The sequence below is a fragment of the Rosa rugosa genome, chromosome 4 (genome assembly GCF_958449725.1).
Source record: "Rosa rugosa chromosome 4, drRosRugo1.1, whole genome shotgun sequence".
Lineage (NCBI taxonomy): Eukaryota > Viridiplantae > Streptophyta > Magnoliopsida > Rosales > Rosaceae > Rosa > Rosa rugosa.
The window spans coordinates 874034-899397 of NC_084823.1; the positions used below are offsets into that span (position 1 = coordinate 874034).

Sequence of the window (25364 nt, forward strand, 5' to 3'; positions counted from 1 at the left end):
GTTGATGGAAGCTTCAGTGCAACTTCAGGCTTGGAATGTTTTGTACCGTGATCTCAATCGATTGTTATTACCCCACTGTTGCGATGTATTAAAATTTTGCTGAGGTAATGTAATGATAAGACTAATTATATATGTATTAGCAAACCTCTTGCAGTTTCCTGAAAGCTTCAATGCAAAAGTCATTGACTAATTTTGTCACCAACTGCTTGTATATTAGTCGATCAAAGAAAAGGACAACCGACCAATCGATCAAAGGATGATTTTCTTTAGCTGGTATATTCGTCCAGTTACCAACTTTGTGAACCATTTAGTGCTCGAGGCAAACAAAAAATGAACATCGTGATAACAAAGTGGAAATGCTGCTAACCCACCTTCGGTGCACCCTCTTTACTTAGAAAGTTATTTGAAAAACAAACAAACCATAATCATTCATGAAACGGGGAGAAAGAGTACGGGAAAATCACCAGATAACATAAAATAAGCTCAGCTTGAGCGATCATGAAAGCAATCACAATGAAGCAATTAAACAACGTACGACAAGATCAATCAACTTCCATTTAAAACAGTACTGTATTCCACAACAGTTTGAGAAACTAATTGAGAACGCAGACTAAGCTCATCATCTAAAGTTCAACAGCCCAATGGAAAGTAGGGACAATGATTAACAAATTTTAAATGAGTCCACAAAATCATATTCAAAACTCGGAAGATCTATTCTTCGGCCACAACTCTGATTTCATCTTTCTCCAGCAAGTTATAGAATGTCCTTATTTTCCTCTGCTCATTCCAGTGATGCATTTTCCAAAGGCCTCCAGTAGCCAAACCAAGCACCAGACAACGTTTGGTCCTTTCAATGTGGCATGAGCAATCTTGTGACCAGCCATTTCACTTGAAAAACAGCTCCTTTTCTTTTTCAAGGATGCTCTGGATGTGTTGCAAAGAAATTGAAAACAGCTCATGTCACTGACTACAAAGAACAGTTGGACATTATACTGGTATACCAAAACACATAGGTTCTTGCTACATGCACAAAAACACATACGGTCTACATACACAAAACACATACATACATATAGCAGCTGTAGGAGGGTAGATATGTGTTAATCTTAACTTTTTATACATCAATGTAACACCAGTTATTTCCAGATTAATGGAATGGTGAAGACTTTGGACTTACCAACCTAATTAAAGACAAATTTGTCCTCTCCTGACGGCTCTTCTTCTCCAGAGCTATTTTCCAACTTGCTGTCATTAGTTCTGATCAAGCAAACTTGATTCAAGAGTTCATCAACATAGTCCTCTGTTTTGAAAAGAGGGGAAAGTTATCAACCACCAATAGCAAAGAAACTCATACTTTCGACAAACGTACATGTAGCAGCAGCTGTAGAATGTATAATGTTACGTGTTATCTTAAGTTCCTAACCTTTTATCACCAATATATATATATATATATATATATATATATATATATATATATATATATATATATATATATATATATATATATATAAGCGTATACAAATTCGGAATGGTGAAGAATTTGAAGGACTAACCCAATAATTAGACCAAGAATATGACCTATATAGTACAAATTTTAGTGATGAAGATGATAGTCACCCGGATTTGTCTTTAGGGGATTTCTCCTCACCCGTATTTCTTTTGAGAGGATTACTCCTCACTTAGATTTCTCTTGAGGGGATTACTCCTCACTCAGATTCGCTTCGAGGGGATTTGGTGATAGCCCAAACCCAAAACAGTGAGGTTCTTTTATCTTTATATTTGTTGTTTTGGCAGTCATGTTTTCCAGCTTTGGTATCACTTAGATAAGGCCCCGTTTGGGATTGCTTCGCTTTTAAAAAAAAGGGATAATGACCATTTACACAATTTTGGGGTTAATTAACCCCACCTACCCAAACACTATAAGAGATTGCCTACTTACACAATATTTTATATATATTTTGCCCACTTACCCAATTAAGTATTCTTTTATTACTTTTTATTTATTTTTAGGACAATTTTGCCCTCACCTTCTTTGTCACTTAGAAAGAGAAGTCATCGGAGACCTCGCCAGACTCCGGTGACTGGTGGTCGGCCTTGGACTCCAGTGACCGGAATTCGGCAACCGGTGACCAAAATTGATACGCTCAAAGCAAGCGCATAATTTAACCCTATAAATATCATTAGTAGTATAAGCAAGTAGGGATCGTTCTATTCCGGGGATTGAGGGTACACCTGTCATTGTAAGACACTTAAACAATTAAAACAAACACAAAGTATTTTATTTACAAAAATAAAATAAAGTATATACATATTCACGAAATTAAGGGGGGATTTTGGATTTAGGTTTTCGAAAATAAACTAAGTAAAGAAAACAAAGAAAACTAAAAACATAATTACACGAATGAAATGAGAGAACAAAGATCAAAACTGAAACTTTGATCAAATTCAATTAAACCCTAATATTGTTCTTCTAAGTCATGAGAAAGGAGTTGATCATGTGAAATATTCGAAAACAAATAATTTCCCATTTTTTACTTTTCAATGCTAATTAACCTAGTGAAAGCACAAAGATTAATTCTATCAAACATGTAATCAAGCCCTAGAAAGCTAGTCAATCATGACATGTTAAACGCATTAAGCACATAGAAAGGCTATTAACTCAAGTGTGCAACTTAGTATGAAAAAGTCCACCTAATTGCAATCCTCTTTAATTAAATTCGGTCTTTGTCCAAAACCTTTACTACTTCGATTCAAGTTTACACAAAGCAAAAAGTTGATTCGTGTTCTTAAACCTAGCACCAATTACATGCATATATCCTAAGTTGGCCACCAAAGAACATAAACATATAAAAGTTTTCTGTAAAGCAAATTTAATTAAACAAACTCACATAAGCAACTCTCGAATTACAATATAAGAATCTGAAAATTTCATTCAATCATATAAAATTTCAGAATTAAAAACTTTGTTCAAACATAAATGTCAACTAGTACATAACCAACGAATTCAAAACAAGGTTTACAAAGGAGAGGTCGAATTACACCGTGGATGGAAGATGAAGATGGATGATTAACGTTGTGGTCTCTTGAAACTCGAAAGCAAGCTTCAAAGATGGGGATGGATGGTGGTGCTCACGGCTTCTTCTTCTCCCTTGGCCTTGATTGAACCCGTGGCTTGCACTAGAGGATGGAGGAGGAGAGGCTAGACTTTAACTATATGTATTTTTTGAATTTTCTAAAGTGTGTGGAACCTCCTTCAACGTCAAAGAGAGGAGTATATATAGGAGCATGGCTAGGGTTCACAAAGCAATCAGAAATTTCCACATAGCTTCCACCAATGAGAATTCGCCAAGTAAGCTTTGTGATGTAGTCCAACCAATCGTAGAATGCCAAGTAAGCCTTGTGATGTGGTCCAACCAATCAAAACTCTCTAAATTAATTCCCTAAATTCCTTTAATATATATCCTTGCCGAAATTATATAAGGATTTTCTGATTTTCTTCATTAATTTCGGCCAAGAATATCTTAGGAGAGAGTAATTGCCGAAATTCCATAAATAAATGCTGATTTGCTTCACCAATTTCGGCCACAAATATCCTTGGGAAAGTAATTGCCGAAATTCCATAAATAAATGCTGATTTGCTTCACCATTAATTGATAGCGCTAAAAGCAAGCGCATAATTTAACCCTATAAATATCATTAGTAGTATAAGCAAGTAGGGATCGTTCTATTCCGGGGATTGAGGGTACACCTGTTAATGTAAAAACAATTAATTAATTAGTAAAAGTAAAAAGTATTATTTACAAAAAAAGAATATATACAAATAACGAAATAAAAGGGGGGGGGTTTAAGAATTATAAAATCAAAAGTTAAAATAAATAAAATAAAGAAAATATAAAAAGGATTAATTACTGGTTACTCCCTATACTTATAGGGTTTCGTCGTTTCAGTCCCTGACCTTCGAATTTCACTTAAAAAGTCCCTGAACTCTCAATTTCCTTCTATTTCGTCCCTGCCGTCAAGCTCCGTCCAAATTAACCGTTAAATTGCTGGCGTGGCATCCATTTCACTTCAAAATGTCAATTTTACCCTCAATTACTTTTTCTTTTTTTCTTTTTTAAACTCTCTCTCTTTTTTTCCTTTTTCCTTTTTCCTTTTTACCTCTTCTTCTTCCTCCAGGCTGTCTTTCCTCCTCTGTTTATCCTTCAAGATACACACCTGTGGCTGCTCGCAATGCCAACACATATCGGTTTGTGCTTCTAGCCGCACCTGTATATGTAACCAAACAGTCCAAGGTTAGTCAGCACAGTTTTGGCACCCCTGAAATCATTAGCTTACTAGAGTAAGAAATTTAATGGCTTAACTAAGTAAGTATACCCACCCCTTCAGGCACCATCTCCCAACCAGCTAACTCTTCGCATCTAACACATCCAACTACTTCAACACACCCTATCTCATGCACAAAACCATAATTTGTCAAAAGATACAGTCATGAATCAGACAAAGCTACAAACTGCAATTGAAGAAGAAATCAACATTAAATGCAAATCAAGTTATCAAACCCATATTTAACTACCCAATCAGTATCATTACCTTAACTTAATTAAAATCAACATCAAGTGATCAAGATCAAAAATTCAAAAGGAAATTGAACCCATTTATAACTACCCAATCACTCAATCAGTATCATCACCTTAATTAAAATCAAGATCAAGATCAAAAGGAAATCAAAGCCATTTGAAATTGAACCCATCAGAAACTCAGAAGAGAAGAAGAGGAGGACTGGAGAAGCCGAGGAGGAGAAGAAGACGGAGATGGAGACAGAGATAGTGAGATACCTGGAGGCGGAGCTCGAAGACCGGAGATGCCTCAAAACCAATCCCGACCCATTCCTGCCGCGGCGGACTACCCATTGACCCGACTCGCGAGCTCGATCAGGTTGAGGACTACCCATCTCGAATTCTTCGCCGTCGTCATCGTTCAAGATCCGATTCTCTCCTGGGATATTATCCCCAGTCATGGACTTCACTCCCACTTTGACCAATGACCAAAACGATTCGTATAACTCGAGCTTTACTAGGTTCAATAGTATGCTCACGGTGTCGCTGCCGCAGCGGTCGAGCCCGACCCTTTCCGAAATGATGGCCAGCGAGGCCCAAATGGCGCACCCGAAGCACTTCAGATCCACCAAAACGGCGTCGCGCCGCCGCCGCCGAGGACTACCGACATGGGAGGTCGTTAACATTAGTTTAGGGAAGAGAGAGAGAGAGAGCGAATAGAGGAGAAAGAGAGAGTCTGGAAGAAGACAAGGTAAAAAAGGAAAAAGGGCTAAAAAAAAAAAAGGTAATTGAGGGTAAAACAGACATTTCGGCTTGAAATGGATGCCACGTCAGCAATTTAACGGTTAATTTGGACGGAGCTTGTCGGCAGGGACGAAATGGGAGGAAATTGAGAGTTCAGGGACTTTTTAGGTGAAATTTGAAGGTCAGGGACTGAAACGACGAAACCCTATAAGTATAGGGAGTAACCAGTAATTAACTCATATAAAAACATATATACAAGGGTGGAACACAAGGAACAAAGATCAAAACCAATTCCATGTAATCAAATCCGATTCAAACCCTATAATTGTTCATCTAAGTCATGAGAAAGGAGTTGATCATGTGAAATATTCGAAAGCAAATAATTTCCCATTTTTTACTTTTCAATGCTAATTAACCTAAGTGAAAGCACAAAGATTAATCCTATCAAACATGTAATCAAGCCCTAGAAAGCTAGTCAATCATGACATGTTTAATGCATGAAACACATAGAAAGGCTATCAATTCAAGTGTGCAACTTAGTATGAAAAAGTCCACCTAATTGCAATCCTCTTTAATTAAATTCGGTTTTTGTCCAAAACCTTTACTACTTCGATTCAAGTTACACAAAACAAAAAGTTGATTTCATGTTCTTAAATCTAGCACCATTCATATCAAAACCCTAAGTGTTTCGAACCACATAAGATTAAAATACAAAAGATATCTATAAAGCAAATTTAATTAAACAAACTCACATAAGCAACTCTCGAATTACAATAATAGAAAATGAAAACTTTATTTAAACATAGAAATTGGGCTTAAACTTTGCCCTAACGTTATTGTTAACTAGTAACAAATTCCTACGAAATCAAACAAGGAAATCAAAAGATTACAAGGAAAAAGAATGAAGTACACCGTGAGTGGAGATGGAGATGGAGAGCTTGATGGTTGGATCTTGAATCTTGGAAGCAAGCCTTCAAGGTGGATGATGGAGGATATGATCTTCACGGCTCCTTCTTCTTCTTCTTCCTCTCCTTGCTTGAAAACGCAGAACTTTGCAACTAGAGAATGGAAAGAGAGAGAGAGCTTATGATGTTATGGAGGATTTTCTGAATGAAAGTGTGTTCTAAACGTCTAGCATAGGGGGGTTTATATAGGGGAACGGCCAAGCTTTGCCACACAGCTTCGACCAATCACGTAGCGCCACGTCAGCTCTGTGTGTCATCCAACCAATCAAAAAGCTCCAAAATCAATCCCTAATATATTGTTGCTGATTTTCCCAAGATTATTTCTGATTTTTCTCTTAATTTTCGGCCAAATATCTAGGCATGAACCTAGACAATGTATCCGGACTCATTTTGGATCTTTTCTCCCTTAAATCTCTCCATGGCTTTATCCTTAACATCCTCCCCTTGATTTTCTCCTGATTTTCACATTAAAATTGCAGATTTTATTCTCTAATTTCAGCCAACATATCTTGAGGGAATTAAGGAACGAATCTGGACTTGTTTTGAGCCTTTTCTTGTTGCACAATCCCTTGAAATTCTCCCTTGATTTTCTCAACGTAATCTCCTTGATTTCCCATGCAAAAATCAGATTTAATCTCCCATAATATCTCCCACGTCATCTTCAAGCCATGTGGTCTCCTAATGCCTTTAGGTTTCCTAGCCTCATCAGGATTCCTGCGTTGACTGGGATTCCTAGTCAGACCAGTAAAACTCCATTTCTTCATTTCAGCTTTATTTCCTTGTCATTTATTCCAATGTACCTAAAAATAGAAACTGTTACCGAAAATAGAAACTTTCCTAAAAATGGAAACTTTCCTAATCAAGAAGGATTTATTTAAGGAAATAACTAAGTAAATATGAGGAAATAACAGTTAAAACGTCGCATTAAAATGCTCATATCACAACCGGTGACCGGAATCCGGCAACCGGTAACCGGATTCCGGCGTCCGATTTTATTGCCCATAATAATACCCAGTAATCATATTATTACCCCCTAGTAATCATATTATTGACCTCCAATAATCGTATTATTGCCCCCCAGTAATCATATTATTGACCTCCAATAATCGTGTTAATGTCCCCCAATAATCGTATTATTGCCCCCCAATAATCATGTTAATGCCCCCCAATAATCGTATTATTGCCAACACAATGAACACATATACAACAATATACATCATTTTTACATATTTTCACATACTTTTGGATACCACCACAGAAGAAGTAAAATGTTAGAGCTGAATTGTAGTCAGATGCCAACACATATACAACAATATATTAGTCGATCTGATGCCAACACATTAAAAAGTTCATCAAAACAAACAATGAAAAAAAAATTTGATTTGGGCACCCATCTAGGCACCCAGGTCGTCTTCTCTCTTCTTTCCGGTTGTAGATCCGGAACTTGGCACGACAACATGAGGACCTGCAGCGCCGTCGCGAGCTCACCAGAGCCTCCGTCTTGGAGTGAGCCGGGGTCGGAGACGTCGGGTTCGAACATTGGTTCGTCTTCCGAGATCAGATCGCCTGTGCTTCGGAGCTCCGCCTCGCTCAGCCCAGACGAACGAAGACCTGCAGCGCCGTTGCGAGCTCACCGGAGCCTCCGTCGTGGAATGAGCCGGGGTCAGAGACGTCGGGTTCGAACGTTGGTTCGTCTTCCGAGATCAGATCGGCGGTGCTTCGGAGCTCCGCCCCGCTTAGCCCAGAAGAACGACGACCTGTAGCGCCGTCGCAAGCTCACCGGAGCCTCCGTCGTGGAGTGGGCTGGGGTCGGAGACGTCGGGTTCGAAATCCGTCTCGGGGGTGGGGGGAGAGAGAGCGAGAGAGGTATGCATCGTGACTGGAGGTGTGCATCCAATCCAGAAGTCCAGATCTGTAGACATGGAGAGAGAGAGAGAGAGAGAGAGAGAGAGAGAGAGAGAGAGAGAGAGAGAGAGAGAGAGAGAGAGAGAGAGAGAGTCTGAGACGAGTTGGGAGAAAGAGAGAGAGAAATCGGTGAGGGGGAAGGAGAGAGAGAATAGATCGAAGAGGGGAGGGGGGAGAGAGAGAGAGTCTGAGAGAGAGAGAGATGAGTGTAATTTATTAATTAAAATGAGGACAATTCTGTCAATAGATGTTAGATTAGGTAAATGGGAGTAAAAAACTCTTAGTGGAGTATGTGGGCAATTTTTAGGCCAAAATTGTGTAAATGGTCATTATCCCTAAAAAAAAAATCAGTTTTTGTTCAAAATTTTAGATTTTATTGTATTTGGTAAATAAATAAAAAGCAGCTTTAATTGAAAATTATAGGCCACTAGCAGCAGATTTTAGAAGCAGACCAGAGGTTGCTTTTTTTTTTTTTTTTTTTGAGAAGAAACGTGAACACTTTCATTACTCCGGCCAACAAAGTTACAAAGGAACCCGCCACGTGTGTGGCCCCGTTAAAATGAGAACCTAAACATAACTCTGTACTGACAAACACAGCTCACTCTAACGGTAGAGACAAGAATAGGGAAGTACTCAAAAGCCTGCCTCATATGGCCCTAAACCCTCCATACCGAGCTCCGTTTCATTATTGAAAAAACAACAAAAGCAACGAACCAAAACCAAACAAAAAAACCAAGACAAAGCCAACGAAAGGGACAGTCCTCAAGGAGCGGAAGCCTTGTGAGATCCCGAATTTTGAAGTTGGTCAAATTTTATTTTTGAGGTTGGAAATGGAAAGTAGAGGTCACCACGAGTTCGCAGCATTTTTCGGTTAATTTTTCAGGTTCCCAAGCTATTTTTAACGAATTTTTGAAGTTTAGTTGGAAATCAAATTAAGTGACGACGTGGCGTGTCCTTATTGGTTGATAGGCTTGACTTGGAGACCAAGTAGCAGCAGCCAAACGTGTCTTGCACGTGCAAGATCAGATTGACATGTGTCAAGTGGTGGCATCATGTCTTTGTGTGCTTGACAAGTGGCATAAGCTTGTTGGTGTTTGATTTAGAAGTTGACAAGTGGCACCAAACCAACCATTCATGTCTTGATACGTGGCAGTTCTCTCCCTATAAATAGGAACTCAGCCACCCCATTCTTCCGTACCCATTTCTTCGGAGAGAGCTTCTCTCTCTACATTTTCTCTCTCTAGTTTCTCTCTCTAAAACTTCGGCGGATCGTAACTTTTGATCCGTAACTCCGATTCAGGATCCGCGAAAGGCTACGAATTCGTCTTGATGTCCTCTTTCTATCCATATAGGTTTGAGTTAGATCCAACAGTTATTTCTAGAAGGCTCGTTTTCGGAGGCTCGGTTTACGATGGGTATTCAGTGAGGCGATTCGTATTGTCGAGGTGAGTGGGTTTGTGTAATATGTTTCAAATATTCTTATTTTCTATAAAAATGGTGGAAAAACATGATTTTATCTATTTACGAAATATCTCTCTATTTTCAAGTGAAGCATGTCTATTTGCGAAATATGCAGAGTTTATAACTTTATATATATTATATGTTGGATCCATTGTTTGACTAGTCATGGAACATGAGAACTTCTTGATTGGTTATGCCGAGGTAAGGATGTGTCACACGGTGGTATAGGGCTAGAGAAGGCCATTAGGGTACCCGTGGTGGTCACTAAATTGAAGGATGATCAATAAGAAGGGATGATGCGATGTGATGAATTGCTGTGCATTGATGTGTATACGATATATTACTTTCTAGCGTGTGTAAAATGACATGGCTTTACTGGCATATTACATGATCTACTCACTGAGCGCGTGGTTTTGCTCACCCACCCATCTCTAATATGTTTTGCAGAAGAGTACTTAGATTTTGACTAGCCGAAGTGGGTTCGACGAGCTTAGAATGAAGAGCCTAGAAGAAAGAGTTTATTTACATTATGCTTTGTAACACTCACATATCGAATTCGGGGTCAGGTGCTTAAAATCCACCGACACCGGGTCCGGGGTGTGACAAGCCTCCTCCTCAAGCCTAGAAAGCAATGCACGATGCTTAGCCGCGGAGATAATCTTGGGTTTATGTTTCTTCCCAGCCCCAACCTTACCATTGGTAGGGGAAGAAGACTTCCCTACGTCAAATTGCAGACCTTTAGTAGGGGAGGCCTCCAACCCAAAAGTGGGAGCAGAAGCATGCACTCTGCGCTTCCTACAACCCAAGGAATTCGGGCTAAGAGGGGCCGAACGCATGCCATCCATAGTAACTCCAGATGAGTCTTAAAGCCCTTGACCAGCCCCAACTTCCAGTCTCCCTTTTTTCAGCGGGGAAGTGACCTCACCATCTCCGCCCCTCTTCCCAAGCAAATACCCAACCACGGTCTGCACCTCATCAACACTCTCTGTCAAAACCAGAGGCATCTCATCCACCTTACCTTCCAGCAAAAACGAACCAACCCCAGACTGAACACCCACCTCCTTGGACATCGGCAAAGCAGCAAAACCCGGTGGCACTAGCAACCCACTGGGCCTAGTAACTGTCTCCACCACCGCGGATGGACTTCCATGCACAACAACACTCCGCTGCCCACCCCCAAACGAGGTTGCAGCCATACCCGTATCCCATTCCGCCGTCGGAGGACCACCACAACCCCCCACACCATGCTAAAAAAAGCCACACACCAAACACAAACCTCGAACATTCAAATACTCAAGATCAATCTCTTTCACACAAGAATCAGAAAAAGAGTACAGAAAATGCCTTCGGAGAGGCCGATCGAGATTCACCACCACCAACACCTTCACCTCCTCATGCCGCTTCAGTCTCCGTTCATCCACATGGACAACCCGACCCAAGCACCCAGCAACCCTCCGAGCCCAATTCAATGTAGTAAAAGCCGGCGGCAGCCCTCTCATATGCACCCAGATCGACAACCGATTCAGAGGCACATCCATGACCTCACCCACCCCATCATAATCCCCTAAAACCAACGTTGCCGAACGGTAGTACCATGGTGATTTAGCCAATACCCTTTGCTTATCCACCGGATTAACAAACCGGAAGAGAAATCGTCCGTTCTGGCGTTCGCGGATCACCAAGCCATGGTCTGCCACCGGCCAAATCTGCCCAATTTGAGCCATGAACCGGGGCGGCGCCGCCTTCGTCGGCTCCACCGAGACCAGACGACCCACCAACCAATGGTAGGTTGGATCTGCCAAATCCATCGCTGGATCCTCGTGGTGGAAGTCATCACCCCCAATGGCAAAGGCCGCCGCAAGTTTCGAAGTCACAGCCTCAACACTAGCCATTTGGATTAAGGGAGAAAAAAGAAAGGGGAGTAGGAGAGAACAAGGCAAAGAATGATGGAGATCTGGCCTGACGGCTACAAAAGACGACGAGGAGAGAAGGGTTCTCTCTCGGACGAAAAAAGTTTCTTGCAAAGCATGTTTCATTTCATTACCAGAGGTTGCTTTTAGAAGCTAATGTTAATAAAAACACGCTCTGTAGTTGTTTTATGTACTGAAAGTACTTTAAAAAATATTATTTACCAAACACGAAACTGTTTTAATTCACAGCTGATTATTCTCACAATACAACAGCAGCAGTTTTTTTTTTTTAAAGTCACAACAATTCCAAACTAGCCCTAAGCCCTAATGTTTTGTTTTATTATTATTACTTTATTTAAAATGTTTTAGTTTAGATATTTATATTTATTTATATGTTTAATAATTAAGAAGGGGATAATGGTTGGCTGGTAGTCGACTAATAAGAAACGAGAGGGGGGACGAGGAAGCAAGTGGAAAAGGGAGAGGAGGGAGAAAAGGAAAAGTAAGAAAAACAAAGGGAAGAAAGGAGGGAGGTCGGGAAAGAAGAGAGAAGGAGAAGAAGGAAGGGGAAAGAGGAAGGTCGAGAGAGAGAGAAGATCAACACACAAAAAAGGAACAAGGAAGAAAAAGAGAAGAAAGGAAAGGAGCTGATGGTTCTCTTTGTTTGATAGAACTAATCGAAAAGAAGATGGAACTCCGTAAAGGTATTATTGCAAGAAATGGAATTCTCTACAGAACTAAGGTTCTGGTTTGAATTTTGGTTTCTTTTAAATGGTGAAATTGTTTGATTCTAGTTCTATTATTTCAATTATAACTTGCTGGTTTTCAATTGGAATGTAAAGGCCTCTGTGAATGGCTATTATATTAAGCAAACATTTGCTTTTACTGATCTCGTGGTTATTCTACTTTGCATTAACAACAATTAATCGGACTTCGATATTATGTCATTGCTTTCGTTTTGGTTTGGTATTTCATACTGTGAAGTCTACTTGTATATCCGATGATATCATTGATAAATATTTCTGGATGTTTGGTTCATGAGTTATCTTGTAGGAGCATTGGAGTCATAGTATCATGAGAACCCTCTAGCTAAACAGAGGGCAGTGTTGACAACTAGACATTGTGCAGATTATATATGATGTGCCTATGGTTAATGGCATGATCATCGGGCTTTGAAAGTCAAAGACATAGTTAAAGGACGTGCAATGGTCGTCCATTATTATTATGGTAATACATCGGGCTTAGGTAGCCTTAAGCTTGAATAGCCAAGACATAGCTAACGGGTGTGCATTGACAGCCCATTAATAATATATCGGGCTTAGGTAGCCCAAGGCTTTGATAGCCATGACATAGCTAACGGGTGTGCAATGGCAACCCATTATCATTACATTGTATAATTATGTATTGTAGCCATTGTTTTTTGAAAGATTATCAATCATTGGGTTGATCTTATTTTGTATGGAAGTTACTCGGTAAAGAAATAATTTTACCTTTGTGCTGTTATCCGAAAGAGAATTGTGAAACCATTGTACTTTATTTATGTTCTACCCGTAGTAATGATTTGGTCCAATTTCGGGATCGGGTCGTTTTAGGATTTCTCCTCACTCAGATTCGCCTTGAGAGGATTACTTCTCACCTATATTCACCTTTACTGAATTAGTTCTCACCTAAATTTGCCTTGAGAAGATTTCGTTTCACCCAAATCCATTTTGAGGGTTTCACCTCGAGGCATTTTTTGCAAACACGTTGTTCTGCCTCTCTATTAGGCTATTTTCAGACTAGAAACTATTCTTAAAATTTTACACCCCCACAAAACCTCAATATTCCATGTGTGTTTCTCTGTGAATAACTAATTAACTTTTTAATTTTTTGATTCTCTCGTCATATTTTACAGATATTTCTTCATTTTGTCAAAATATATCTTAAATATCTTATACATCGAGGATATTTGACGATATTAGAGAAATTTCACAGAAACGGTAGAAGATAAAATATTTTATATCTATGATACATCGGTCACTCCAAAAAGAGTATCGGGGGATATATCAGATACTTCAATCCTTGCATTGAACTCGCAGTGGCCCAAATCACCTCAAATACCACCTTCTCAAAAACTTAATCAAAACTGAAATCCAATCATACCAACGTGTAGACCGTGATGAGTATAGATCGAGTTTCATACCTTATGCATCACCGACAGTGAGCGGAGTCGCTGGAAATCGTTGCAAAGCCGCCGGAGCTGTTGAAACTTCTCGACTTGGATTCTTCTTCCTCGTTCGGATATTGAACGAGCCAAGACCAGAAGGAGGTTGGAGATGAGAAAACGAACAGAACAGCGTCTGTAGTTGTGAGGTTAAGGGTGGAATGAAGGCGGAAGTGATTTGGGTGGTGGAGGGATTTTGAAACCTGAATGTTCCTTGCCGGAGCCATTCGACTCTGATATCAGATATTAGGTGCAAAGTTATGAAAGAAAGCTCTGATATCAGATATTAGGTGCAAAGTTATGAAAGAAAGCTCTGATATCAGATATTAGGTGCAAAGTTATGAAAGAAAAGAAAACAGAAATCAAAAGTTTAAACAACATCCTCATTGCCAAGTCTGGCATGTTTGGTTACAAATTGTAGATTGGACAAAAGTAGAAGAAGACAGCAATGATACAAGACCTTGCACCTTCCAATAAAGTAGCGCCTGGGCCTATTGGGCCAATACAAAAGGAATTAAGGATAATTAAGTGGGCTGCTCCTAACAAGAGAACTAGGAAGGGGATTGCCTCTTTCTAAGAACATCCAAGTATGTAAAGGCATATTCCATTGTAAAAATTTCAGTGGCCGATTTTATCTGTCGCGAAAGATTTTAAAACAAAAAACTTGACCACATTGAAATCCGTCTCTTCTGCCACAGCTACTACTCCATTTGAAGATGAAGGTACTTAATTACAGTTATTTAAGCTTAATACTCTTCGTGAACCAAAATCTGAGCTTCAATTCTAGTTTCGTAGTCTAGCTATATTTGCTTTTATGTGATTTCACAACTTTTTTGAATCCAAAATCTGAGTTTTCCGTTAGGAATTTTGAATTTCTTGTGGAGCTTCATTGAACACAAAATCTGAGTTTTGCTGAAGGAATTTGAATTTGTTGGCTCTTTTCGTAATATAGAGTTTAGGATTGTATGTGAGTTGTGAATTTTTTTGGTGTGTGTAGAAGATTCCACGTTGGGATATCGTCTTCCTCCAAAAGAAATTAAGGATATAGTTGATGCTCCGCCGCTTCCGGCCTTGTCATTCTCGCCGCACAGGGATAAGATACTGTTTCTTAAGCGGAGAGCTTTGCCGCCGACTTGCAAGACCAGAGGAGAAGCTCGCTGGTGTTCGGATTGACGGGAAATGCAATACAAGGACTCGGATGTCTTTTTATACTGGGATTGGGATCCATCAATTGTTGCCGGATGGTACTCTTGGTTCCGAAGTTGAGGTACATGGATTCCCTGAGGGTGCTAAGATCAATTTTGTTACTTGGTCACCAGATGGCCGCCATTGGGCCTTCACCATTCGATTTGATGATGAAAATACACGTACTAAGCTTAAAGTGTGGGTTGCCCAAGTGGAAACTGGGGTAGCCAGGCCTTTGTTTGAGTCGCATGAATACTGTTTGAATGCGGTTTTTGACAATTTTGTTTGGGTGAACGACTCTTCTTTGTTAGTTTGCACCATTCCTCTGTCCCGTGGAGACCCGCCAAAGAAACCTTTGGTACCTTTTGGGCCTAAAATTCAATCTAACGAGCAGAAAAACATTATTCAAGTTAGGACCTTCCAGAATTTGCTGAAGGATGAATATGATGAAGATTTGTTTGATTACTATGCCACCTCACAGCTTGTTTTAGCTTCTTTGGATGGCATGGTGAAGGAAATTGGTCCACTGGCTGTATATACATCAATGGATCCCTCCCCAGATCACAAATACCTTTTAATTAGTTCGCTTCACAGACCATACTCTTTCATTGTACCATGCGGAAGATTTCCCAAAAAGGAAGAAATGTGGACAGCTGATGGGAAGTTTGTAAGAGAACTTTGTGATTTGCCTCTTGCCGAGGACATCCCCATTGCATTCAATAGTGTGCGAAGAGGGATGCGCTCTCTCAACTGGAGAGCGGATAAACCATCAACACTCTACTGGTATGTATATGTAACCCTGATGTCAAACTATTTGGATGTCTTAAATGACATGTTTTAGAGATGCTATGTTGTAAAAGATAAGTTCATGTATTCAATAATAATTTTCTATAAAGGAGTACAATTCATGCATTAGAAAACTACCCAACATATTAACAGCTTTGGATTTTCTCTTATTCGTCCCCACAATGCTTTGTCAACCTATATTTATAAGCAGTTTACTGAAGCAACTCTTAGTCACCATATATAGGACCTCAACTTCTTGTTCCTTTATTTATTGGGTTTCGGTCCAGGCCCAGACACAGTTTACATTTCCAAGCAAAGTCTAACCCATGGTCAAGAGATTACTTGCACAGAGTTGCTTTGTGTATATTGTTTCAGTGACCTGTTTGACTCTCTCTCATTACTAGGGTTGAGACCCAAGATGGAGGAGATGCAAAAGTGGAAGTTTCTCCACGTGATATTGTTTATACACAGCCTGCTGAACCACTAGAAGGTGAAGATCCAACAATCTTACACAAACTCGATCTCCGTTATGGGTATGAATTTGTCTTATTTATTTTTGTTTTGTAATTTCATAACAAAAGCCAAAATTTTGAAATGGTGGATGTTCTCTTTGAAAAGAATTCAACTTGTTTATATATGATTCCTATGAATTTGGAAGAGTGATGTTTCCAAAAGGAAGTTTATTTCTTGAGACTTCTGAAATTGTTGTAAGCATAAGGTACTTCATGACGTGTCTTACAGAGTTACAGTAGCCATACTTGTTTTCATGTGTGAGAACTTCTTTTTTCAGAGGGATTTCTTGGTCTGATGATTCACTAGCTCTAGTTTATGAGTCATGGTACAAAACACGGAGAACAAGAACCTGGGTAATTTCTCCTGGATCAAATGATGTCAGTCCCCGCATCCTGTTTGATAGGTCATCGGAAGATGTGTACTCCGATCCTGGCTCCCCCATGCTGCGGAGAACTCCTGCTGGCACATATGTGCTTGCAAAAGTGAAGAAAGAAAATGATGAAGGCACTTATTTACTACTGAATGGAAATGGTGCTACACCAGAGGGGAATATCCCATTCCTCGATTTGTTTGACATGTAAGTGTTTAAATTACTTGTTTCTAATGCGTTCTCCAAGTTGTGCTGTAGTGGTCTAAACCAAATTCTTTCAGAAATACAGGAAATAAAGAACGAATATGGAAGAGTGACAAAGAAAAGTATTATGAGGGTGTTGTTGCTTTAATGTCTGATGAGAAAGAAGGAGATCTTCCCATCAATACCTTGAAAATATTGACTTCCAAAGAGTCAAAAACTGAAAACACCCAATATTATATCCTAAGCTGGCCGGAAAAGAAAGCATGTCAAATTACAAATTTCCCTCATCCGTATCCACAGCTGGCATCGTTGCAGAAAGAGATGGTCAGGTACCAGAGAAAGGATGGGGTTCAACTAACTGCAACACTATATCTTCCACCAGGCTACGATCCATCCAGAGATGGCCCTCTTCCATGTTTGGTTTGGTCTTACCCTGGAGAATTCAAAAGCAAAGATGCTGCTGGACAAGTTCGTGGTTCTCCTAATGAATTTGCTGGGATAGGTCCAACATCAGCCCTGCTCTGGATGGCTCGAAGGTATGATTGTTTGTCTTGCTATGTTTTGGTGATTTCTATTTATATGGTTCTTCTTTGTAATTGACCTCTTTGATGTCTGAACTGTTTTGGAGAATATGCTGAACCAATTTTTGGTTGCTCCAAATTGTGCAGGTTTGCTATTTTATCTGGACCAACTATTCCTATTATTGGTGAGGGTGATGATGAAGCAAATGATAGGTAAGCTGTTAGTCACATATGTATGAATACAGGTTTTGGCGTTCAGTATTATCAACTTTTTTTTGGGTGACAAATAAAACTTTATTGCCTAAGGACCAAGGGGAGTGACTGAAGATTCATGTTACATAATGTTGTCCCATTTTGAACAAGAAAAATAAAACTATTTTATAACATGCCTGTAATGATTTGGATTTTGTCAATGAATAACGTGCATGTTTTACCAGGTATGTGGAGCAATTGGTTGCAAGTGCAGAGGCTGCTGTGGAGGAAGTCATTCGACGTGGAGTAAGCTTCTTCATATTTTCGGCATGAATTTTGTTTACATGCTTTTGCCCCTTAAAACTTGACCTGACTCCTGCAGTGACTGTGGTACCCATATTAAGGTGGCTCATCCAAAGAAAATTGCTGTTGGGGGACATTCATATGGGGCATTCATGACTGCAAACCTACTGGCACATGCTCCTCATCTTTTTGCTTGTGGAATTGCTCGTTCGGGTGCTTACAATAGAACACTTACTCCTTTTGGTTTTCAGGTAGGGTATTGCTTTGATTAGGATTGATAAATATCTTGTCAGATTATTAGCTCTTCCAAAAATTATTAGTGTTATTATTGAATGAATATCTATGTTTTTTCCTTTCTTTTTTTTCTTCTTTCTTCTCTTGCCATGATATTGCCCCCAAGTAAATTTTTATCTTTTTGTTTTGATAGTCTGACTCATTAATTTATTTGTATAGAACGAGGAAAGAACTCTTTGGGAGGCTACTAGTACTTATGTGGAGATGAGTCCTTTCATGTCTGCTAATAAAATTAAGAAGCCAATCTTGCTTATCCATGGAGAGGAAGACAATAATCCAGGGACTTTAACCATGCAGGTAAAAAGGTCCTCCACCCCCTTCCGACATTGTTTGTAATTATTAATTTTCCGTCATATATCCTTCATGCCCTTCATAGTTTCAAATCAGTAACCTACAGTATTGGATGTTTAGTTTGCTTAAATGTTAGTGGCATGATGGATATCTTCTTGTTTGTAAGTTGTTGACTTGCTATTTAAATGATCTGGTGTGCTGTGCAGTCGGATCGTTTCTTTAATGCTCTGAAAGGTCATGGTGCTCTTTGCCGTCTTGTGATTCTTCCCTTTGAGAGCCATGGCTATGCGGCAAGAGAGAGTATCATGCATGTGCTATGGGAAACTGACAGGTGGTTGCAAAAATATTGCGTGTCAGACACTTCTGATGTAAATGTTGATCAAGATGCATGTAAAGACAATATAGGCACACAATCTACAAATTCTGAAAGCAAAGCAGTGGCTACTGGTGGAGGCAGTGGCTCAGAATTGTCAAGTTTTGAGCATGAAGGAGTTGACTCTTTGCCTAGGTCATTGTTATGGTAATTTCTTCTCTCTGTATATAGCAATATTAACTCAGGAAAACAATGATCAATCTAAGAAGTTAAGAACTCACTTGAATTTGTTCACAATCTCTTCGTGATGCTTGTAACTTCTTTTTGAACATATCCAAACCTCAGACCTCAGCGACTTGTCTTAAAACATCAACAATTAATTGTTGGGTCAAATATTAATTATAGATGCATGTTTTTTTTTTCCCCGTCAAAAATTATAGATGCATGTTTCGCTGGGTCATAAATTTGGTTATACTGCAGAGGACATTGCTGATCTTGGCTGCTAAGGACTGTAGTTCACACATCATTGTGGTGTACAAACTATGTCAGAACAGCGTGATGCTCGCCCCTGTGAAACCGCAATAGCAAGATGCTTCCTCAGGTGCAATTTGCAAGTGCTGTACTATTCAAAATTGTAACCGTAATTTATTTCCCTCCAATATGCTTTTCACACCATAATATTCAAAACGGTGAATGGTCAAGCAGCTTGGGGGAAGAGGTTGGATGAGGTCCAAACCATCCATTCTGTTGCCTGTGTCATGTAAAATATTGTGTACTATTTTGGCCGAAAGAGAGAGATTTGTGCAGGCTTATGCATTAATATTGATACCAAAAATAAAATAATATAAAGGCTTATGCAATAGTAATTGGATGAATTTTTGTGGGTGTTTCGGATCTGTTACATAAATGGAAATATGGTATGATGATGAGCAGTGGATGGTGAACTTTGATTTTACGTTTTATGAACCATTTATTTGTCAAAAAAAAAAAAAAAATCGTACAGAAGCCTGACTAGCATCTTGCCTTCAGCACACATGGTTACTTGAAAGAGTCATGGAATTCTGTTGAAAATTATCACGCTTTGATTCATTTAGATGAAAGAAAGTTGATTCATTTACATGAAAGAAAGTGAGAGTACGAGAAAATAACCAGATAGCATCTCAAATTGAGTAAAACCACAAAAGGGAATCACAATGAAGCAAAACACAACAATTTCTGTTCAAAACAGCACTGTTGAAACTTGAAAGTGTCCACAAATTCATGATGGGATAATATCGCAGTTTAGCATCTGACTTGATCAACAAGACTGATTTCTTCACCTTTATCCAGCAAGTCATGGAATTAGTGCCTTCACTTTCCCGTGGTCATTCCAGTGATGCAGTAAAGCAAGTGCAGTGATGCTACAGATTGATCTCATTGACAACACTTGGTCCTTCAGCATCAGCAATCGTGTGACCAGCCATTTCACTTAATCAGCATTTAAGAAAAGTTTCTTTAGTTACATGATAAGAAACAAGTATCAGGCATATCGATTACATCCAAACCATAGCGCAGACAATCTCATGGAATATTGAAACAAGGTAATGAAACTTCTTTTTCAAGGAAGATAACTGCTTTGGATCTGCTGAAAATGTAAGATGGCTCATGTCGCCATGTCGGTGGACTAAAAGAACATTCATTCATGGCAAAGCATAGGTTATACACACAAACACATATGTTCTACTTGCGCAAAAACACAAACGTACACATAGAAGCTGTAGAAGGGTGGTAGGTGTTATCTTAAGTTCCTCACCTTTATCACCAACAAAAAGAAAAGAAAAGAAGTTCTCAACAGGTATACAAATTGCGAATGGTGAAGAATTTGAAGGACTAACCCAATTAAAGATCAATTCAGCCTCTCTTGAGTCCTGACGGCCCTTCTTCTCTTGAGCTATTTGCCAACTCGCTGTGAGAGTCACTTGATTCGAGTTCATCAACAAAGTCGTCACTTCATTTGAATTCAATAAGATATTCGTCACTTGAATCGGATTCATCAGGATAGTCGTCTGTTTTGAAAACAGGGGAAATTTATCAACCAGCACAATAGTCCAATAAGAACGAAAAACTACATAATCACTTCTACAATATCCAGCAGTCAACTCAAGTCCTAACTGATAACACCATAATTGATATTAATAAAACTAAAAAATTAAGTCTCTGCAACGAAAAAAGAGAGACCTGATGATTCCATTCTTGCCTGAGATAGTTTCATACACTCTTCATTTGGTGGCATTACCAGGTGCACTCCGCAACTTTTCAAGGGATGAGCCACGTCAGGATCGAATATTTGATAGATACTAACTTGACATTGAAAAGGTGGCTGCGGACGCCCTGAATCAAACCGACTCATATCCATTATATTGAACGGAATATTTTGCAGCCACACGCAAGCCGAATCAGCTTCCTCATAGCTTAAATAGTCATCAGCTGAATTACTCCACACTAGTACTCCATTGAATCGAATTCTGAAATGCCAATATGTTAACTTTTTGGAGGTAACACATAGAGCCAATCCTGTATTGTGCCATTTGAAATTAGGAAGGACTTGAATATCAAATTCAAACAGAGTATTCCCTTCGAAATCCATTTGACAGCTGAACCACTTTGGAATTTCGTAACCTGGAAGTACAACCACGAATTTATACTTCTGAGAATAGCGAAAAAGAGAGGAGAGGATAGCCTCCAGCTGATGATCATCGCTTACTATCAAACCTTCCTTCTTTGCCTCCTGAACCAGATTGTCATACAGTCTCCAGCAATCGGTCAAGTCCAGCCATTCAAACATTTGCGATTCTTCATGTTTCAAAATGTTTGATAACTTTGAAATTCTTTCCAATGATACGCAACCTCCCACATCTAAATTTTTCAAATTAGGTGGAAACTCTGGAACTTCTTGAAGCCTCTTGCAATCCCACAGTTGAAGCGTCTCCAAGTTGATAAATTTGGTAAGGCAAGCGGGAAGACTGACAAGATTGCTTTCTGAAAAATTAAGCACTTTTAAGGTTGAGGCACAAGAAAACGTCACAAGGATATCAATGTCTGAACTATAGCATCCTCCAGCCCTGAAGTAACCCAGTGAAGGAAATGCTAAATTGCGTTGATCACCATCATCATCATCATTGTCACCATCACTTTCTCTTTCTGATGAAATTGCCTTGCCGTAATGTGAAATGTTTGAGTTAGACGTTGGAGTTGGCACTTCACTGTATTTCGCTTTCTTCGGAAATGGAGTTAGCACTAGTTTTGGGCAATCTGTGAGTTCAAGAGCACATAGCTCTCGCAACTCATAAATGCTCAGTGGCAGATGCGTAAGGTTTTTACATTGATTGAAACGCAAAGATGAAAGATTATAGAGATGATATCCAATTGATATAGGCACTTCTTTGATGGCAGTTCCAGATAGAGTCATGCTTGTTAAGGATCCCATCCTTTCCGAAATTTCTGGGAAGTTCTCGAGCCTCTTGCAGCCATTAAAATTAATATGTTGCAGAGATTTCATTTTGTCCATTCTTGGAAATATCTTAAGGTTATAGCAACCTATAAGATGGAATTCAACAAGCTTATCAAGGGATCCAACAGAATGATGCAATTCAGCTAAACTTGTACACAAACTTAAATTCAACATCTCCAAGTTTAACATTCCAGACAAGTCAGGGACCTCTGTTAGGAATTTGCAACTTTGAAAACTTAGAGATTTTAAATTTTGTAAATTCTGCAACACAAGAAAGGAAAGATAATATTATAAGCTTCAAAACAAATCTAAAACGATTCAAAATAGAGAAGCTCTGCAAAATAGCAAATGGATAGTTAACAGCTTAGAATACCTTGAATCCTCGCCCAAGTCGTGAGATGCGACTGTTTGGCATATTGAGCTTCACCAGTTTTTGTGGACTGAAGTCGGATGGCAAAGATTGTGCTGGGAATCCAGGCCAATCAAGGATCCTCAACTGATTTGGGAGATAATTAACCTCTCCAGAGAAGCGTGCATTAATGTTTATAAAAAGTTGAAGATTTTTCATCTTTTTAAAGCATTTAGCACTCAAACATATCTCATCTTCTCCGGGTAGCTCTACTCTGATGCCTTTAACTTTATTTGAGCCCTGATATGGAACAAAAATATAGGCTTAGCAGAGCAAGTACTATATATATACGACTATATTTTTCACAATTAAGAAGCTCTACACACACAAAAACAAATAGAAGAATACATGCATATTCTATACTTACTGTGTTTTCGGTCAAAACACGATAAACATCCTCATGAAACCATAGTCTGCTACGTCTACCAGCATCATCGGGTGACTCTTTACGTACTATTTCTTTTCCCATTTTCTGCAGCAAGCCATGCATCCAAATCTTACCAGATTCATCAGTATTTACGAGGGCCTTTTCTTCAAGTACTTCAATAGCATGTACAGGGTTGAGGTAAGAACCATCTAGTGCTTGCCTCACATACTCCCTTTTTTTACCGTTTAATAAACATGCAATGTCGAGAAATGCTTCTTTCAACGGATCTTCCAATGCACTGTAACTTGTTTCGAGAACTTTTTGGATATCGCAATTAGGAAACTTTCTGTAATTATCTAATGCAGCATGCCATTGATTTATACTCTTACCACAGAGATGTGAACCTAAAATGTTCACAGCTAATGGAAGACCGTGAGTATAGAGTAAAGCAGTATCAATTGGGAATTGCACACACTCATCTGGATTTCTGTTTTCCTTGAAGGCATTCAAAATCAAGAGGTTACGGGCTTCATCATTATCTAATGCCTTGGCTGTGTATATTGGATAGACTTGATGAGCAATTAGCAAACGTTTATCTCTTGTTGTTATGATAATTCTGCTGCCATGACCAAACCAATCCAATCCTCCAGCTAATTTGTCCAACTGGTTCAATTCATTCACATCATCAAGAACTAAAAGCACCCTTTTACCATCCAATCTTTCCTTTATCACCTGGATTCCTCTATCAGCATCAATCATCTCCATTTTCTGCCCCCCTAAAATCTCATGAAGAAGATTAATTTGTAGTTGAACTAGGCCTTGATGGGGTACTGAAGCTGCCCTAACATTTGCCAAGAAACACCAACCTTCAAACTTATAAGCAATTAAGTTGTAAACAGCTTTAGCAATTGTTGTTTTGCCTATCCCGCCAATACCCCATATACCAACAATGCGAACATCACTTCCGCCGACATCTAGAAGCTTAAGCACATCTTGTACACGAGACTCTATTCCAACGGGATACTTTGCCACATATAAATAGCTACGTTTTAATACTTGTTTTGAAATCTCTTCAGCAATCTCACTAATGAAACTAGCTTCATGATGCCTGCCAATTCAAATGCAAAAAATATTTTATTATACACAACTTTGAAATGGTAACCATGATCCAAAATTAAAGAAAACCATGTATAGGGGTTCGGCCTAGCTATATTAGAAATTGAAAAGAAACCATGCTGAAATATGGAAATATACCCGTCCTCGAAATGCTTCCCTTTTAAATTTGCTGCATCCGTAAGAGCCGACCTCCATCTTTTCACCTTGTCCATGTTGTCTTTGAGTCTGGACTCATGTTCAGCAAGTGCCTCACCGTATTTACCCTTCTGGTACCCTACATCGGAGGGATCCACCTTGTAAAACACCGGATAAACCAATTGTTTGTTCAACTCCTTACATTGAAGGATATGAACAAGTTCATCCAAACACCACTTTGAGGATGCGTAGTTTTCAGAGAATATGACAATAGAAATCTTTGACCCTTCAATTGCTTTGAGAAGTGCAGATGACATTTCTTCTCCTTTTCTAAGCTCTTCATCATCTATGAAGGTATTAATTCCCTTCTGAACCAAATAAGTGTGCAAATGGCCTGTGAAGGTGTTTCGTGTATCCATACCTCTAAAACTCAAAAACACATCGTATGGACGTGAACGGGTGAGAGGAGAATCCTCCTCGGTGATCTCGTCGAGCTGGACCGTCGGCGGCAGAGGCTGCATCTCCTCCAAGGTGCGAGAAGAGGAAGAAGAGGCCTTTTCTTGTTGAGTAGCAATGGAATCCGAATTGATTTTTCTTCTCTTTGGTATTGGTAATGGCAAATCCATATTGTTTGATAACTAGAGAGTTGGGAGTTAGGAGTTTTTAATGATAAACCAGACTTTTGAAGGCTCTTTCCTGGCAATATTGGGGGCTGGGAGATGGGGGCCGGGTGACCAACCTAAAGTAATGATCGTCAATAATTTTGATGCAACATGGCAGTGATACCTGTAAAGCAAACTTTCCTTGACACGGATTTGAATATTTCAGCTTTTAATATTATTTATTTACTTTTTTGGTAATGACTTTCAAGTGGTCATCAGTTTGAATCGGTCGGAAAGATTTTAACACGAGAAACTTGGACCACCTTGCTGAGTAGCCAATCAGTTTGAGAGAGTGCGCGTCAAATATGGGGAAATATTGCCTTTTTCTATAAACATCCCTTATTATTTGTGAAGGCATATTCCACTGTAAAAATTTCAATGGGTGATTTTGATCTGTCGTGAAAGTTGTGTGAAAAACTGAAAACATGTAATGGCTTCAATCGGTTTACATATTTTCCTTTTTGAAATG

The 25364-nt window shown here is 39.3% G+C and overlaps 2 protein-coding genes and 1 pseudogene across 2 annotated transcripts; 1 reads left to right on the forward strand and 2 right to left on the reverse strand.

Moving 5' to 3' along the window:
• Nucleotides 1-520: 520 nt before the first annotated feature.
• Nucleotides 521-20665, reverse strand: LOC133745548 (probable cytochrome c oxidase subunit 5C-1; annotated as a pseudogene).
• Nucleotides 14859-19531, forward strand: LOC133745875 (probable glutamyl endopeptidase, chloroplastic). The gene is made up of 10 exons (XM_062174039.1): nt 14859-15712; nt 16120-16248; nt 16506-16805; nt 16880-17338; nt 17471-17536; nt 17761-17821; nt 17920-18069; nt 18272-18409; nt 18610-18923; nt 19197-19531. Coding segments are annotated over exons 1-10 (2388 nt in total). The 5' UTR covers nt 14859-14942; the 3' UTR covers nt 19198-19531.
• LOC133745547 (TMV resistance protein N-like) lies at nt 19855-24939 on the reverse strand. Its single transcript, XM_062173632.1, has 5 exons — nt 24237-24939; nt 22983-24090; nt 22580-22855; nt 20934-22467; nt 19855-20761 (listed from the first exon to the last, which is right to left on the reverse strand). Exons 1-5 carry the CDS (start codon nt 24857-24859, stop codon nt 20706-20708), a joined length of 3597 nt encoding a protein of 1198 aa, XP_062029616.1. The 5' UTR covers nt 24860-24939; the 3' UTR covers nt 19855-20705.
• Nucleotides 24940-25364: the final 425 nt, after the last annotated feature.

What these genes read in the sequence shown, in the direction of transcription:
- LOC133745875 (XM_062174039.1), top strand. Translation starts at nt 14,943, where the DNA reads ATGTCTTTTTATACTGGGATTGGGATCCATCAATTGTTGCCGGATGGT. An exon ending in AAACTCGATCTCCGTTATGG is followed by an intron (nt 16,249 to 16,505) that starts GTATGAATTTGT and finishes TTCTTTTTTCAG; the next exon opens with AGGGATTTCTTGGTCTGATG. An exon ending in AGGAAGTCATTCGACGTGGA is followed by an intron (nt 17,822 to 17,919) that starts GTAAGCTTCTTC and finishes ACCCATATTAAG; the next exon opens with GTGGCTCATCCAAAGAAAAT.
- LOC133745547 (XM_062173632.1), bottom strand. Translation starts at nt 24,859, where the DNA reads ATGGATTTGCCATTACCAATACCAAAGAGAAGAAAAATCAATTCGGAT. An exon ending in GTGTTTTGACCGAAAACACA is followed by an intron (nt 22,856 to 22,982) that starts GTAAGTATAGAA and finishes GTTCCATATCAG; the next exon opens with GGCTCAAATAAAGTTAAAGG. An exon ending in GACTTGGGCGAGGATTCAAG is followed by an intron (nt 22,468 to 22,579) that starts GTATTCTAAGCT and finishes CTTGTGTTGCAG; the next exon opens with AATTTACAAAATTTAAAATC.